The sequence below is a fragment of the Gekko japonicus genome, unplaced genomic scaffold (assembly GCF_001447785.1).
Source record: "Gekko japonicus isolate JY-2015 unplaced genomic scaffold, Gekko_japonicus_V1.1 scaffold2059, whole genome shotgun sequence".
Taxonomy (NCBI): Eukaryota; Metazoa; Chordata; class Lepidosauria; order Squamata; family Gekkonidae; genus Gekko; species Gekko japonicus.
The window spans coordinates 313,293-330,515 of record NW_015164253.1 but is presented as its reverse complement, the minus strand read 5'-3'; the positions used below and the strand labels follow the sequence as shown (position 1 = coordinate 330,515).

The following is a 17,223-nucleotide window of genomic DNA, read 5'->3' as shown; positions in this document are numbered from 1 at the left end:
CATAACAGATGTCTGGAAATCATACAACGGGTGCAGTTCCACATGCTTCTGAAGGCCTAATTAGACAAGACAGGCATTCCTGGGTTCACACTAGGGACGCAGCCCCACTTTAAAGACGACCCAGATGGGAACCCCTTTATACTGGTGTGGGGCCTTGATTTTGGCTGGGAAATTGCAGTGCAGGGGGAGGAGGGGATCCCCCCGGCACTGTTTTTCCTCCTCAAAATGGCACCAGGGGGCTTGTGGATAAATAATGCCCCCTGAACAGAAGAAGAGCCCTACTGGATCAGACCAGTGGTCCATCTAGTCTGGCATCCAGTCTCACACAGTGGCCCATCAGTTCCTCTGGAGGGCCACCAACAGGGCATAGAGGCCGAGGTCTTCCCCTGATGTTGCCTCTTGGCTCTGGGATTCAGAGGTTTAGTGCCTCTGAATGTGGATGTTCCCCTCAGTCTCCATGACTAGTAGCCATTGACAGACCTATCCTCCATGAATCTATCTACTCCCCTTTGAAAGCTGTTTATTGTTGTGGCCATCACTACATCCTCTGGCAGTGAATTCTACATTTTAATCACTCTGTATAAAGTAGTTTCACATTAGAAAAATACAAGAAGGGGGACCCGCGATACTCGCGGGGGGGGGGGGAGGCGGAGGCGCGCCGCAGGTGAGCCTTCTCCCCTGCCCCCCCATCCCCGGCACCCACAGTGAGGCCCGTGCCCCTCCAAGCATTCTCCCTCCCCCCCCCAGGACTGGCGGCAAGGCATGAACTCAGCCCGCCAAGCTTTCTCCCTCCCCCCTCCCCTAGCGGCGGTGAGGCCTGGCTGGCCTGCCAAGCTTTTTCCCACTCCCCCTTCCCCCCAGCAGCAGCGGCAGCGAGGTCTGAGCTTGGCCTGCCAAACTCCCCCCCACCCCGGCAGCGGCAAGGGCTGAGCAGCTTACAGCTGCCCACCGGCCAAGCCTTCTCCTGCCACCTCTCCCTCCCTGGCGGCGGCGAAGCTGTTCTCAGAGCATTCCCTGTGCCTGCGCAGGGAACACTCTTTTACTTTTGGGGGGATTAAAATATCCCCTGCATATTTTTTCCAAGTTTTCAGATTTTTCTGCACATCTGGGTATTGCCCCAAATGAGCAGGAAAATCTCCCCTGCCACCCAAGTGCCCCTGATGTGCGGATTTAGATATCCGCACGGAGGGGGCATGTTGGGAATTAGATATATAGATTAGAGGAGATTCCCTCCTCCCCCTGTGCCGTGGTGATCCAGACCAGAATCAGGCCCCTGCAGTTTAAAAGCATGAGTTGGGATTCAGTCTTTAAAATGGCAGTGCTTCCCTGAGGCGAACCCAGAGACACCTGTCTCACTGAGTTTGGTCCTGAGGTACATGTACAGAGTGATGCATAAATTAAAGGATGGAGAGAGAGAGAAAGAAAGAGATTTGACTTTTTTCATGACCAAATTCTACACTGATCAATGGCGCCCAGTGAAATGACCTACTTTTGTCTAATTAGCAAAGTCGTAAGGAAAATCAGAAGCCAACAGGGTTAAGAAGGCAAACAGTTATATATAAAAACATAATACACAACATTTCATAAATTCCTGAAAATTCATCAGCCATCCAAACATGCTTGTTTTTACCAGATTATTTTTATGACATTATGAATAAATATTCTTTTTTGTACACTGGAAAAAAACAGTTTTTGTCTGACGTGTCTTGTTAATGACATCTTAGATTAGATACTTTAACAGTAAATTTCCCAACAGTTGTCAGAAGTATCATTTTCCTTTGTCAACTAAAGTACTCTCTGTGTAATCCTGTCTGAGATTTTATCGCTACCATACTGAGCAGTAATCAATAACGCCGTTCTTTTCAATCATGCGGATTCTCTACTGAACATATTAAGACTCACATAGCCCCCCCAAACATTATTCATTTTTCTGCTGAAACATGTTAGTTTGTGATGTGATAATGAAGCAGAAGCAAAAACACTGCAAAAATTCTCCTTAAAAACCCACTTGACGACTCAGACAGACTAATAACAGAAGAGCCATTCATCAAGAAAATCTAACAGTAGGCCCCTTTGAACAAATATGTTACGGTCTTTTTTTTGTTGTTTTAATCCCCCCCCCAACTTTGTTGACTAACATGAAAACAGAAATTTTCAGACTATCAAACCAGTTTTCACAAGCTGCTGATAGTTTTGCGTTTCACAGAAATAGTCCCGATGAACACGAGCAGGTGAATGTTGGTGCAGCCATAAAATAGCATAAGGGCGTATTTACACCATCCTTACAAAACAACACACAGCCACACACAAATCCTCACAAAGCTCAGTTCCAAAGACGTACACTTAGGGCCTTGGGTACTGAACAAAAAATATTTATCCAAAGCAGCAGACAGACCTTTTTCCCCCCCCGGGTGTGGTTCAGTTGTCCCTATAGTGCTCATGCAAAACAGACATTTGCTTTATTGCATTAACGTTTTTAAAGAGTGTTTGGATTTAATTCTGTCATCGCAAGCCCCCTTCTTTCTTCATCCGTTGGAATTCTGCATCACCACTATTGTGGACAAAAGATGACAAATGGCCTGATGGATATATTTGTTTCATGGATGGGAAGGTTGAAAACCAAAGATGTGTTGATCATGCACATTTTCACCTATTATAAAACGATCCATAATGTTTTCGTTCCATTATTTCCAAATTTTAAAAAGAAAAGAAAGAATAAGAAATCAACCCATCGGACACCCAGTGTTCACACAGAGAACGAAGCAGCAGCAATGACTCAGAGGACGACTCGGTCTACCTCAGAGTGGGCTGGAAAGAAGAGGTACACCAGTAATAAAGTGGCAACTTAATAAACACTAAACGCACCATTGATGTGTCAAGAAATACTGAAAAGACTATAGCCCATATTTCTGTAAGAGTTCAGACTGCCAAGGGCGTTTGCGCTCCGGGAAATCATCCGGAATATGGATCTTTTTAAAGTCCTGAATACATTTCTGCATCTCTTCTTCAGCGCTCAGCTTCTCGCACACCTTCTTTTTGGAAAGGTTTGTTTCTCTGGACTTGCTAATGAGAGTCTGAAAAAGTTCACTGTTCCTGCGTTTGTCTGGGGGCGCCATCCACTGCACGGGGGCCTTCTTAGAGGGCCGATCCAAAGTTAGAGTGTTTGGCTGGTGCCCTGCGGCTGGCTGGGCGGAAGTGGCATTTTCCTGGGGCGTGCTTGGTTCAGAGTGGCTGTCACAACTCGAGGTGGACAACTCGTTGCAGGACGTTCCACTCTCGCTCCCTTTGTCTGTGATTTTTTCATGCTTTCTGTCTTCGTGGTCTTGCTTGGGAGAGGTTGTTCGCTGTGGCGGTCCTAGGAAAAGGTGAAGAGGGGGGAAATTACCAGTAGGCAGCCACTTAAGCAAATAAATTGTCGATATTCAGATTGGGTAGCCGTGTTGTTCTGAAGCAGCAGAACAAAGTCTGAGTCCAGTGGCACCTTTAAGACCAACAAAGTTTTATTCAAGGGATAGGCTTTCGTGTGCGAACCCAGTGTATCTGAAGAAGTGTGCTTGCACATGAAAGCTTATCCCTTGAATAAAACTTTGTTGGTCTTAAAGGTGCCACTGGACTCAAATCATCTATATGTTAGGGAAAGCAGGCAACTGATGTCCAGATAAGTCTGATTCAGCTACAAGGACTCAAGTCCCCACTGATATAAGTGCTGCTTGAAGTCAACTGCACCTGTCCTAGGTCATAAACTCCCACTCCCTGGATACATGGGAAGCAGGCTGTGCCGTCATGGCTGCAGCAGACCTCCACTATAAATCTTCCATGATGCACCAAGGAAACCCGAGCAGCTTGTTCTTCCTCCTGTCTCTGCAATGCCTCTAACTGGGTTTTACTCAGGGCAGCCTGCCTGCTAGAATTCTATGAAAGGACAACCTCCCCCCCCCTCCCAAACACACAGTGCATACAGTGGCCTTGCTTGTGTTGGTGTGCATGGCTGCAGTTGGGAAAGAAGTAGAGTACCCAGCAATGCAATGGCTTGGGAGAAGAGGGAAGGGCTACAACCGAGGCCTGTGGGACCTGCTCTACATGCATCTCTTGCTCCACCGCCGGGATGTTTATATAGTTCTGAAGGCTGACAATGCAAGTTTTCATTCATGTTAGGAAACTGAAGTGGAAAGGAAACAGCCTTCTATTCCCATCTGCAACCCCCCCCCCCCAAAAAAAAACAACCTGAAGAGTTTCTTCTGCGTACAGTTCTTTGGCAAAAAGACAGGGTAAAAATGGGAGAAGAAATGGAATAAAATCTATGTATACCATTAAACGACATCTTTTGCCTATTAAAAGCAAAGCCCCCATCCTTCGGCCTAGTGAGGATGCAATGCATGCCCCAGAGAACTATAGGGCTCAGCTGAACTCTTTTGCTCTCTGCATATGTAGAAGCAACATGCCAAGTCATTACAAGGAATGGGAGACTTCTTTGTGTTTCCCATATTCCCCTCCCACTTTCCTGCTCTCTGCCCCCCAAGGCTACTCAAGACCTAGATCTCAAGTATTTGGATAGTGTTAGGGGAGGGCTGGATAGTGACATGGGAGACATACACAAGTATCCCATTCCTTGTAATATCTTTCCACAGGTGTGCGTGTGTGTGTGTTTTCAGGTAAAGAAAGAATTCTGTAAGATCGCCAGCAAGCCACATGGACAAAGCACCTTCTCACAGAGGGGGGTCATGAATTAAATAAATGGATCTTGCTAAATCTTGCAAACACGTGCCACCTTAGATTTAGCCATTTACAGGAGTACCGTACAAGAGGCATATAACTGAAGCAGGAACACATGTAACAACTGGGGATTATAACAGAATCCCCCCAAGAAATCCTTATTGTAGCATATGCCACAAAACAAATGTTGTTGTAATAATAAACAAAATTGGCTCCATAAATTAAGAGTAGAGAAACAAATGACAATTGAGGGAATCAGAGAAAGAGAGGAGGAGGAGGAGGAGGACTCGGAGGAGGACTCGGAGGACTCGGAGGAGGACTCGGAGGAGGAGGAGGACTCGGAGGAGGACTCGGAGGAGGACTCGGAGGAGGAGGAGGAGGAGGAGGAGATTGGATTTATACCCCGCCCTTCACTACCCAAAGGTGTCTCAGAGCGGCTTACAAACTCCTTCCCCTTCCCCTCCCCACAACAGACACCCTGTGAGGTAGGTGGGGCTGAGAGAGCTCTGACAGAAACGGCTCTTGAGAGAACAGCTCTGAGAGAACCTGTGAGTGACCCAAGGGCACACCAACAAAGGAGAAGAAGAAGAAGAAGAAGAAGAAGAAGAAGAAGAAGAAGAAGAAGAAGAAGAAGAAGAAGAAGAAGAAGAAGAAGAAGAAGAAGAAGAAGAAGAAGAAGAAGAAGAATTGTCCAAAGTAGCAAAGACAAAATGTCAACCTGGGCTTTATTGCTGATAATGTTAAATAGACAAACAGCCGCTTTCCATAATCATTACAGCTCTGTGCTGGCATTAATAGTGGTGGAATCTTACTTCCTCAAGTGGAGAAACATGCAATTTTGATAATGAGATTGGGCTATTTTGTGCAATTTTTTAAAGATTTTCAGGCATGCAGTTGTATTCCTGGGCTTATGGGCATTTCAAAGGAAGGGGCAGTTGTGCAATTGTAATTACAACTGGAAGATGCCTTTTATTATAAATTCTTCTGTCTGCTTTGGGAAGATAAAAGGACTTTGCTGTACAGCATTCTGTTGTGGTAAATGCAATCCTAATAAGGGAAATTAGCCTTGAGCTCAACGGTGTGTGAATAGTTATGCAGTGCCCTGAAATGAATGAAGCAATTCATCATTAAGGAGAGGACCTCATGTCTCTAGAAGATAAGCCATTTATCTAAAGTAATGCTACCAAACTTCTAGGGATTGTGGATTCTTCCTGGTTTAATAATGAAATTGAACTAGACTGGCCTGCAAAGCTTTCATGATCAGTAAGAATGACTTCCCAACATTTTATTCATCCATGACTCCAAATGCAAGGACCCAGCTACGATGTACAACTAAACACCTCTCCTCTCATGCTTGCACTCTATTGTTCCCCCTCTTCTATATGTAGGGTTGCCATTCCTCAGTTGGGGGCGGGGGATCCACTGATTTGGAACCCCTCCCCCACTGCAATGCTATAAAAAAATGGGGGAATGGCCACAGCGTGCTCCTCCTCTCCACTGAGGAATTACACCCCCAATGGGCCTACCTTACCCAGAAGTGACATAGGCATGTTGGTGACGTTGTGGGGCAATGCTCTGTTTTTTGGGCAAAACTCTATGGTAGAACTAGCTTTAAAACATACAGTTCTGCCCAAAAAACAGAGTGTTCCCCCCATCACCAACGTACGTACATCACTTCCGGGTGATGTAGGCATGTCTTACCCGAAGTCCCTGGTGTGCATACATCACCCGGAGGGGACATAGGAACGTTGTGCTTCTTCCCTCCCCTCTCCCGAAGCCTCCTGGTAAATCCCCCATCAGCTTGTCAGCCAGACCTGGCAACCTTATCTATATGGAGTAGAGGCTGTCTTTAAACCTGGAAGACCCAGGCTCAGACCCCTGTTTGGTGAACTTCACCCATGGTTCAGTGGGTGATCCTGAACCAGGTGCTTTCTCTCTCAACCTAACTTCCCTTACACGTTCCTGGTGGTTAAGGTAACAATGTGGGCTTCATGAATTATTAAAATATAATAGTGGACCTGAGTGCATTGAGCTATGTCTTTACTGGCTTCTTTGAATGTTATGAACATGGGAAGAGCTTTTCTAAATCAAAACAATGATCCATCTAGCCCAACACCCTGTTTTCCACAATGGCTGACCAGATGCACTGGAAGGTCCACAAATGCCAAGCCCCCCCCCCTTCCTGGCTTGCAGTTGGAGTTATACTTCCATCTAACATGGAGGTCCAATTCAGCCACCATGAAGAATAGTGATTGATAGATATTTATCTCTATTAATGTGTCCGATTTAAAAATAATCTAAGCCGTCACCAAGTCGTCAAAAAAGTTGCACAAGTTTTGTGAAGTATTTTCTTTCCTTTGTCCTGAATCGACTGCCCGCCATTTTAACCAGGTCCCTTGGGTTCTAATATTATGGGAGGGGGAGGAAAAGTTCTAACTGCTTTTTCCACCCAATATATAATCTTGTAAGTCTCTTGTCATTGTCTCTCATCTATGTTTATCTGTCCCAAATTCCTTATCCTTTCCTTAAATGGAAGGTACTTGATCATTTTTACCATTTCCAGCTTTATAATATCATTTCTGAGATGGGACAACCAGAACTCTCTACAGTATTCCAAACACAGCCAGACCTCTTCACATTTATTTATACTGAACATTTACCACTTTGCTGTCCCCTCACCCAATTTGAGCGGTGGCTCAAGTGGTTAAGACGCTGAACTGCAGGCTGTGGAAGGTCAGTAGTTCAGCGGTTCAAGACCCGGGTGCCGCAAGACAGGGTGAGCTCCTGTCTCTAGTTCCAGCTCCTGCCAACCTAGCAGTTCGAAAGCAAGAAATTGCAAGTAGATAAATAGGTACCCCCCCTCATGGATCACTGCCTTGTCGTGGCGAGGGGGCTTGCGCAGTTCAATGAAGCTGTGGGCTATGCCGTGAAGGGCCACCCAAGACGGACAGGCCACAGCAGAGAACTCAGACCAAGCGTGATCCACCTGGAGAAGGAAATGGCAACCCACTCCAGTATTTTTGCCAAGAAAACCCCATGGACAGTATCAAAAGGCTAAAAGATATGACGCCGGAAGATGAGCCCCTCAGGTCGGAAGGTGTCCAATATGCTACTGAGGAAGAGCAGAGGACAAGTACAAGTAACCCCAGAAAGAGTGAAGCGGCTGGGCCAAAGCCGAAAGGACGCTCAGTTGTGGATGTGTCTGATGGTGAAAGGAAAGTCCGATGCTGCAAAGAACAATACTGCATAGGAACCTGGAATGTAAGATCTATGAATCAAGGTAAGCTTGACGTGGTCAAAAATGAGATGGCAAGACTGAACATCGATATCCTAGGAATCAGTGAACTAAAGTGGACAGGAATGGGCGAATTTAACTCAGAAGACCATTATATCTACTACTGTGGCCAGGAATCTCGTAGAAAAAATGGTGTGGCCTTTATAGTCAACAAGAGAGTGCAAAAGGCAGTACTGGGATACAATCTCAAAAATGACAGAATGATTTCTGTCCGATTCCAAGGCAAACCATTCAACATCACAGTAATCCAAGTCTATGCCCCAACCACTGATGCAGAAGAGGCTGAAGTGGACCGGTTCTATGAAGACCTACAACACCTCCTAGAACTAACACCAAAAAATGATGTCCTCATCATCATAGGGGACTGGAATGCTAAAGTAGGAAGTCAAAAGGTAACTGGAATAACAGACAAGTTTGGCCTTGGAAAGCAAAATGAAGCAGGGCAAAGGTTAACAGAGTTTTGTCAAGAGAACACACTGGTCATAGCGAACACCCTTTTCCAACAACCTAAGAGGCGACTCTACACATGGACATCACCAGATGGGCAACACCGAAATCAGATTGACTATATAATTTGCAGTCAAAGATGGAGAAGCTCTATCCAGTCAGTAAAAACAAGACCTGGAGCTGACTGTGGTTCAGATCATGAGCTACTCATTGCAAAATTCAGACTTAAACTGAAGAAAATTGGGAAAACCACGAGGCCATTCAGGTTTGACCTAGATCGCATCCCTGATGAATATACAGTAGAGGTGAAGAATAGATTCAAGGGTCTGGATTTGATAGATAGAGTGCCTGAAGAACTATGGACAGAGGTTCGTGACATCGTACAGGAGGCAGCAATCACCACCATCCCAAAGAAAAAGAAATGTAAGAAAGCAAAGTGGCTTTCTGATGAGGCTTTACAAATAGCAGAGGAAAGAAGGAAAGCGAAAGGCAAAGGCGAAAAGGAAAGATTTACCCAACTGAACGCAGATTTCCAGAGAACAGCAAGGAGAGATAAGGAGGCCTTCCTGAATGAACAGTGCAAAGTAATAGAAGAAAACAATAGAATGGGAAGGACTAGAGATCTCTTCAAGAAAGTTGGAGAAATCAAGGGAGCGTTCCATGCAAAGCTGGCCATGATAAAGGACAAAAACGGTAGGGACCTAACAGAAGCAGAAGAGATTAGGAAAAGATGGCAAGAATACACAGAAGAACTATACAAGAAAGACCTCGATGTCCTTGACAACCACGACGGTATAATCACTGACCTCGAGCCAGACATCCTGGAATGTGAAGTTAAATGGGCCTTAGAAAGCATTGCTAACAACAAAGCTAGTGGAGGTGATGGTATCCCAGCTGAGCTATTCAAAGTCTTAGAAGAGGATGCTGTTAAAGTTCTGCACTCCATTTGCCAGCAAATTTGGAAAACGCAACAGTGGCCACAGGATTGGAAAAGGTCAGTATACATTCCAATCCCAAAGAAGGGCAATGCCAAGGAATGTTCAAACTATCGCACAATTGCACTCATATCACACGCTAGCAAGGTCATGCTCAAGATCCTACAAGCTAGGCTTCAACAGTACGTGGATAGAGAACTACCAGAAGTACAAGCTGGGTTTCGAAGAGGTAGAGGAACTAGAGATCAAATTGCCAACATTCGCTGGATTATGGAGAAAGCAAGAGAGTACCAGAAAAATATCTACTTCTGCTTCATTGACTATGCTAAAGCTTTTGACTGTGTGGATCACAACAAACTATGGCAGGTCCTTAAAGAGATGGGAGTACCAGACCACCTCACATGTCTCTTGAGAAACCTGTATAAGGGCCAAGAAGCGACAGTTAGAACCGGATATGGAACAACTGATTGGTTCAGCATAGGAAAAGGAGTACGACAAGGATGTATATTGTCGCCTTGCTTATTTAATATATATGCAGAGTACATCATGCGAAATGCTGGCCTGGATGAATCACAAGCGGGAATTAAGATTGCTGGGGAAAAGATCAACAACCTCAGATATGCAGATGATACCACTCTAATGGCTGAAAGTGAAGAGGATCTAAAGAGCCTCTTGCTCAGAGTAAAAGAGGAGAGCGCAAAAGTGGGCTTGAAGCTCAACATCAAAAAAACTAAGATCATGGCATCCGGCCCCATCACTCCTTGGCAAATAGAAGGGGAAGTCGTGGAAGTAGTGACAGACTTCACGTTCCTGGGATCCCAGATCACCGCAGACTGTGACTGCAGCCATGAAATTAAAAGACGCCTGCTCCTTGGGAGGAAAGCGATGGCGAACCTAAACAGCATGATAAAAAGTAGAGACATCACCCTGCCAACAAAAGTCCGCATGGTCAAAGCAATGGTATTCCCAGTAGTCATGTATGGCTGTGAGAGTTGGACTATAAGGAAGGCCGAGCGCCGAAGAATAGATTCTTTTGAACTATGGTGCTGGAGAAGACTCTTGAGAGTCCCTTGGACTGCAAGAAGAACAAATCAGTCAATCCTCAAAGAAATCAACCCTGACTGTTCCCTGGAAGGCCAGATAATGAAACTGAAGCTCAAATACTTTGGCCACCAAATGAGAAGGGAGCACTCACTGGAAAAGACCCTGATGCTGGGAAAGATTGAAGGTCAAAGAAGACGGGGACGGCAAAGGATGAGATGGTTAGACAGTGTCAGCGATGCAACGAACATGAAATTGAGCCAACTTCGGAGGACGGCGGAAGACAGGAGAGCCTGGCGGGAGATTGTCCATGGGGTCGCGAAGAGTCGGACTCGACTGAGCGACTGAACAACAACAAATAGGTACCACTTCGGTGGGAAGGGAACAGCGTTCCGTGCGCCTTGGTGTTTAGTCATGCCGGCCACATGACCACGGAAACGTCTTCGGACAGCGGTGGCTCTTCGGCTTTGAAACGGAGATGAGCACCGCAACCCTAGAGTCGGATTCGACTGGCTTTCAAGCAAGGGAACCTTTACCTTTACCTTTACCACCCAATTTGAACAGGTCCTCTTGGGACCCTTCACTATTCACTTCAGTTTTCGCCACTGTGAATAATTTGGTGTCACTGGCAGAGTGGGCTGCTTCATTGTTCCCCCTTGATTCCAGATCATTTGAACAAACTGAATAACACTGATCCTAATACAAATTCCCATGGTTCACTTTCCTCCTGTGTGAGGAGTGGGCCATATTTCTACCCGTTGCTTCCTGTTGTGTAAGCACTACATATGCTAACTCATTCAATTCTCACATGTATTCTCACCAAGTAGAGCTATACATCCCCTATATTTTGATGTTTTTCTTTTCTTTCTTTTTGAAATAGTATATTATAATAGTGATTGTAATGCAATGCAATATCTTGTTGATCTCTGACATAACACTGTACCCCAGAAAAAGGATTCCGTCAGTTAACTCCGTGTTTTAGTGAAACAAAATGTTATTACTGCTCTTAACAATCAATGGAGGCCAAAGGTATGGGACCTGATTATACCAGACAAAATATCAATGCAATTGCTTGCCAATGATAATGCTAAATTTGTAAATAACTTTATGGAAAAGTGGTTTGTGTTTTTTGAATATATTACTGCATGTCAACCCCGAACATTCACTTTGCCTCAGAAATATAAGGATTTTGCTTTCTACTAGCATCTTATAGAATGTTAGGTTTATGTTGTTTTAATGTTATATGTTATAAGTTCATGGGTTATACTGTTGAAAATATTACACTATATGTAAAGGAAAATGTTAAAAATCAATAAAAATTGTTAATAATAAAAAAAGAATGTAATTGAATATGTAATATAATTTGGAATGGTAGATTGAAATGTAGTTCTCTATTTTAGGGACAAGGAAAATACTTTGCATAACCAAGATGCTGTAAAGTTCGCCTCCATGCTAGAAAGGAGATGGGATTCTCACAAATTAGGACACATTAATATCCAGTTCTAACATATTTATTACCTATGTTGTTTTTCCCTCGCAGTTGAACCGAAAGACATGATAACCAGAAACAGAGCGTGTCATTCTTTTGATCTGTTTAAAAACGTATTTCCACTATTTTGCATGTTAATTTAACAAGCCATCCCTATAGATACAACTATGATATGTAATTCCATTTTATTGTCAGACGAAGTGTGCATGCACACAAAAGCTCACATCTTGAATAAAAAATTGTTGGTCTTAAAGGTGCCATGGGACTCTAAATTTGTTGTTGTGTAACTAGTTACTAATACACAACGGGATTTGTTCTCTTATCCCATGATTGTTGGGTCTGGGATCAAAGCTAAGGAAATCCAAGACTCTGGCCGAGTTCAGACTGGCAATTTGAAGTGCTGGGGAGTCGTGGCAAAGAAGACCCAGAACAGACCTGGAACAGCTTGGTCGCGGTATTCCCGTTCACACTGCAGTGAATTAAGCGGGAGGATACCATGGAGGAAGCGCAAGGGAGCGTTCGCACTGTTGGGCTGCCCCTGGTGGGCTGATAATGGCTGTTTCTGCGCTCCGCTGCATGCGCCTATGTGCATGGGCGCCTGTAGGAAAGCAGTGCAGGAATCTCCTGGCTGGAGGTTGGGAGCTGAAATCCTTATACGTCATGAGAGGCTGAGATGGAATCTGTTTACTGCTCACTACGCAGTCAGTAGCCTTGAGAAAGGCAGATAGCAGACTGCTGCGTGGAAACACACACACACACACACACACAAACATTCCTTAAGGATGCTCTAATGCTTGTAACTCCCGGTGTATAAATAAAGCTGCTGCGTGAGAGAGGGGGGTTGGTTCCTTCCTTCCTTCCTTCATTCAGACAGTTCCTGCAAGCTTGTCTCCTGTCGTCTTTGAATTGCCTGCACCCCTGCACCCCACACCCTAACGAGCAGCACCACAGGCGCCTGCCGTGGAAACAGCCAGCGCCTCTTATCAACGACTGCGGGTTGTTCCCGCCTTAGCAGCGCTTGCGTTCACACTCAGGGAACCAGAATCAACCCGCTCTACACACTCAGGGAACCGGAATCAACCCGCTGCTACCACTTTCACCTGGTACTTTTTAAACTCGGGAGGGAAGTGGCACAAGACGGCTTGAGTATGGCTGGGGGACGCCTGAAAGATGTGCCTATGTGAACCCGCACCTTTAATCCGCTACTGAAATGCTGCTGAAACGTTTGGCTGCCGGGACAAAATGCCAGTCTGAACTCGGCCTCTGTTTATACCAGGATGATACGCAATGTTTAACTTCTTGACGTGTTCTAATTCAGCACTTTCACATTGTATATTCCCTATGAAGTTTTGTGTGTGTGTGTCTGTCTGTCTGTAGAACAGTGACTTTCTGTGATAGTGTGTCCAGGGAGATGTTCCCAGTTTGTTTGTTTGTTTGTTGGGGGGGGGGGGGGGACTCATCCACAACTTAAACGCTACATATCATCCTGACTTAAACAGAGACTTCGATTCCTTTACTCATTACAGTCGCTAAAGGGACCCACTGTTTAGAAATCTTAGTTGGTTATTTTCAACATACTGTATCCGAACATACCCTTGTTACCAATATCAGTTAATTTTCACAAACTTCTGACTACTTCTCCCTGAGCAGACTTCATAACCTAGCTATCTGTTTGTAACTGTTAATCTTGTTTTAGTCACTCTTGTTCTTAAGCAGAGTTTCCAGTTTGATTTTCTTCTACGTATCTGAGGAAGTGAGCTGTGACTTATGAAAGCTCATACTGAAGTTGATGTTTGTCTTTCATGTGCCACCGGACTCTTGTTTTACTTTGCTGTAGCAAGCTACGACAGCTACCCCTTTGCAATCAAAGTTAACAGCAAGAAGCAATACCTTAGGAGCAGTTGCGGAGGAAGGGGCAGTCAGCTAAGAGAGTATTTTGAACACAGAGCGGTGGCACAGTGGGTATATCCCACTGTCTTAACATCTGAACTGTGTCAGTTTGAGCCCCGCGCTGGTGTGAGCAGCCAGCCTGTTGTCCCCAGCTCATCATCCACCCAGCGATTCGAAAGCCTTGGCGAGTAGATAAAATGGTAACCACTCCTTAGAGAGGGTGGGCACACCAACTCCCCTTTGGGAAGGTGTTAGCTGTCGGTTGGGGACGTCCTGGTCCAGGATCCGGAAGGCGGAAGAATCTACTCGGCTACGAAAAATCCCTGCAGCAGGATGCTCTGCCAAGGTGGTGGCAGTGTGGCGACACGACATACGGGTCCTGAAGCCCCAATGTCATCAAGCCGGTCGACGCAGCCGTTCGGGACATGACTGAGCCAAGCCAGAAACTTTTCCACTATGCAGTTATGGCATGTGCAATTAAAATGAATTATATGTTGTCTTCCCTATCCCCTATGAAACATTGTTAGTCCCCTGTCTAAAGAGTAACTGTAAATCACTTCGAGCCTACTTGTGGGGAAAGCGATTAATAAATCGAAATCGAAAGCACAGCAGTTCTGAAAATCCTTGTAGATAAGTATATGTTATTATTAATGTATAGCAGTGTCTTCTGCCTTGACCTGGATGGCCCAGGCTAGCCCAATCTCATCAGACCTTGGAAACTAAACAGGGTCAGCCCTGGTCAGTATTTGGATGGGAGAACACCAAGGGCAGCTATGCAGAGGCAGGCAACGGCAATCCACCTCTGAATGCCTAATTCTGAAAACTCCATGGGGTTGCCACAAGTTACCAGCAACCTGACAACACTTCCCACCACCACCACCACCACCACCACTGTTTTTTGCTTCTGTTTTATTTACTTATTGACTTTATTTATATTTTGCCTTTCTCCCCAACGGGAACCCAAAGTGGCTTACATTGTCCTCCTCCCCTCTGTTTCATTCTCACAACAAACCTACCAGGTAGATTAGAATGACAGTGTGTGACTGGCCCACGGTCACTCAGCAAGCTTCCATGGCAACCTGGGTCCCTCAGATCCTTGTCCGCTTCCATGGCAACCTGGGTACCCCAGATCCTTGTCCATCACTTTAACCGCTATACCATGCCAGCTTCTCCATTCCTCCTCAGCCCTATCCCCACGTAATAGTATCACTGATGACTTATACTAGCAAAATGCCAGACAACCTTTCATTGTGGGTGAAAAATTCTTTGTTTCTCTGGAGCACAGCCATTGTGGTGATACTGCTGAAAAAGGTCTTCCCGTGGTGAGTGCCCAGCACATAATGCTTAGAAGTACTTACTGCATGACTCTCAGCCATCCAGTTGTATATCTCTATGGCCCTGTTTCCAGGTTCTAGGCTGCTGCTCACACATGACAAAATTTCCACTGGAGGGGGAAAGTTGTCTTTGCCATTTGAAAAGGCAGGATAATGTTCTTTCCAGCCAATGGGCCAGCTCCAAGGGACTTCACCAATGATGCTTGTGACATCTCCTCTGACATTACAGGGAATGGACTGGATCACCCAGCCCCCCTTTGACCACCAAAAAGGCTGTGCTGGAGGCCTTGGGACCAATATGAACAAAAGCCATGCAGGACAGGCATTGTAGCAAGGAGGCGAATTGACCGAAGATGGAGCAGAAATCTGGCTGAATCGAAGGAAGAATAAAACCCAGAACCAGAGCTGTTGTATTGTGAGAATAACACAACTACTGTGCTCAAACATAAAATATTTATCACCAACACATACATGGGCACAACTATCTAAAGGGTCCAAGCAAAAACTGAAGATCAGACCTGACTTCAGCACTCTGATTTGGCTTTTAAAAATAAAGTGATGCTAAAATAAGGGATTTTCTTTTTTATGAAAATGGTTTTACTCTTCTGTAAGCTAGAAAAATTAGGAAGCCTATGATGTTTTAGTTAGCCAGTGAGATATTAGTTATAGTAGAAGCACTGAATGCACGGGAAAGGGAAAGCATTTGGAATTCAACCTTAAAGAACACAGAACACATCAGGAAAACTTTAAGAGGAAGACTCTAGATGTGCTAGCAAAAACACATGTGGAAAAACATACATACATACATACACACACCCCAACAATTCTGCAATGACCTGTGTTAATCTTTCTAACTAGCGAAAACAGATTGTGCAGTTCTTGGTATTTATTTTAATAGGCCCGAACAAATTTTCACCAAAAGGGACAGGCAGTAATTGTCTTCGCTACAGCTTCGTTAAGTCATATCTAATTTACTTTGCCTTATTTTCCCTTCCCAGCTTGGTTAGGCACATGAGAAGGCTGGCCGGCGGAAAGATATAATTGCCTGGGAACGTTGCCACAGAGAGACTGGCTGGATGCGACAGCAGCCATGCTTCGCTACATAGCAGTAAGCAGCCATTTAGAACAACAGTTTATTTGGTAAAACATTCCCTGTACTCATTAGGATGTTTGTTCCATGCCATCGGTGATAATTTTTCAAAGTTTTAGCAGTATGACAGACTGCAAATCCCGAAGCGCTCTGAGCATGTCAAGGAATTACATTGCTAAAAATTCATCTTTGTAAAAAAAAATGGCCATTTGTGTTACAATAAAGCAAAGAAATAAAAAAGCACCTGTAGGAAAACTCTCAATAGAGACTAGAAAATGGTGTACGATTGCTCCCCGTGCAAGCACAAGATGTTATTGCTGCTACAACTATTGGTAAATTCTTCATATCTAGTCTCTTGGTCTGCTCCTATTGCTTGCACAGGGACACCTGCTCTGATGAAGCCCCTCGTCCTTTTTGGTTGGGGAATGGGAAGGAAATTAATCTTCCTCACCCACCCGCCAGCATTTATTTTATTTATTTTCAAAATGTATACCTCACCTTTCCATCCTCCTCAGGGCCACAAAGGCAGCTAACAAAAACATACATGATAGTCTTAAAAAACCATAAAACCCAAACAAAAACACACTATCAAAACAATCAAAACTAAGCTAAAACACACGCACAAAAACAACAATTAAAACACAAGCCAGGAAAGAGGGATTATTGTTCCTGTGGAGCACCTTGTCCTTCTGGTCAGCTTACATGGAAAAGAAATCCACCCAGAATCACAGCTTCAAACTGGCGTGTCATGATCTAGTCACATCATAATCTAGCAACACAATCCTAAACAGAGTTACGCCTTTCTAAATCTGTTTAAATCAATGCACTTACAAGTGCTTCGCTGTGCTTAGACTGGCATTGTGCCTAACTAGATGTGAAGTCATTAGGACCAGCCTCTTAGGAGGTGTGTTTGAATACACAAGAAAATTTGTTCACTTCCTTAACTGACCTGCATTGTGACAGGCAGGTCAGTGTCAACAATGCGGGTC

At 44.8% G+C, this 17,223-nt stretch overlaps 1 protein-coding gene across 1 annotated transcript in view; it reads right to left on the bottom strand.

Moving 5' to 3' along the window:
- Positions 1-2,894: 2,894 nt before the first annotated feature.
- Positions 2,895-17,223, bottom strand: part of KCTD8 (potassium channel tetramerization domain containing 8) — a 125,658-nt gene continuing 111,329 nt past the window's right edge. The window contains exon 2 of the mRNA XM_015408672.1: positions 2,895-3,355. Within this exon, the coding sequence (XP_015264158.1) occupies positions 2,895-3,355 (461 nt within the window). The remainder of the gene's footprint in view (positions 3,356-17,223) is intronic.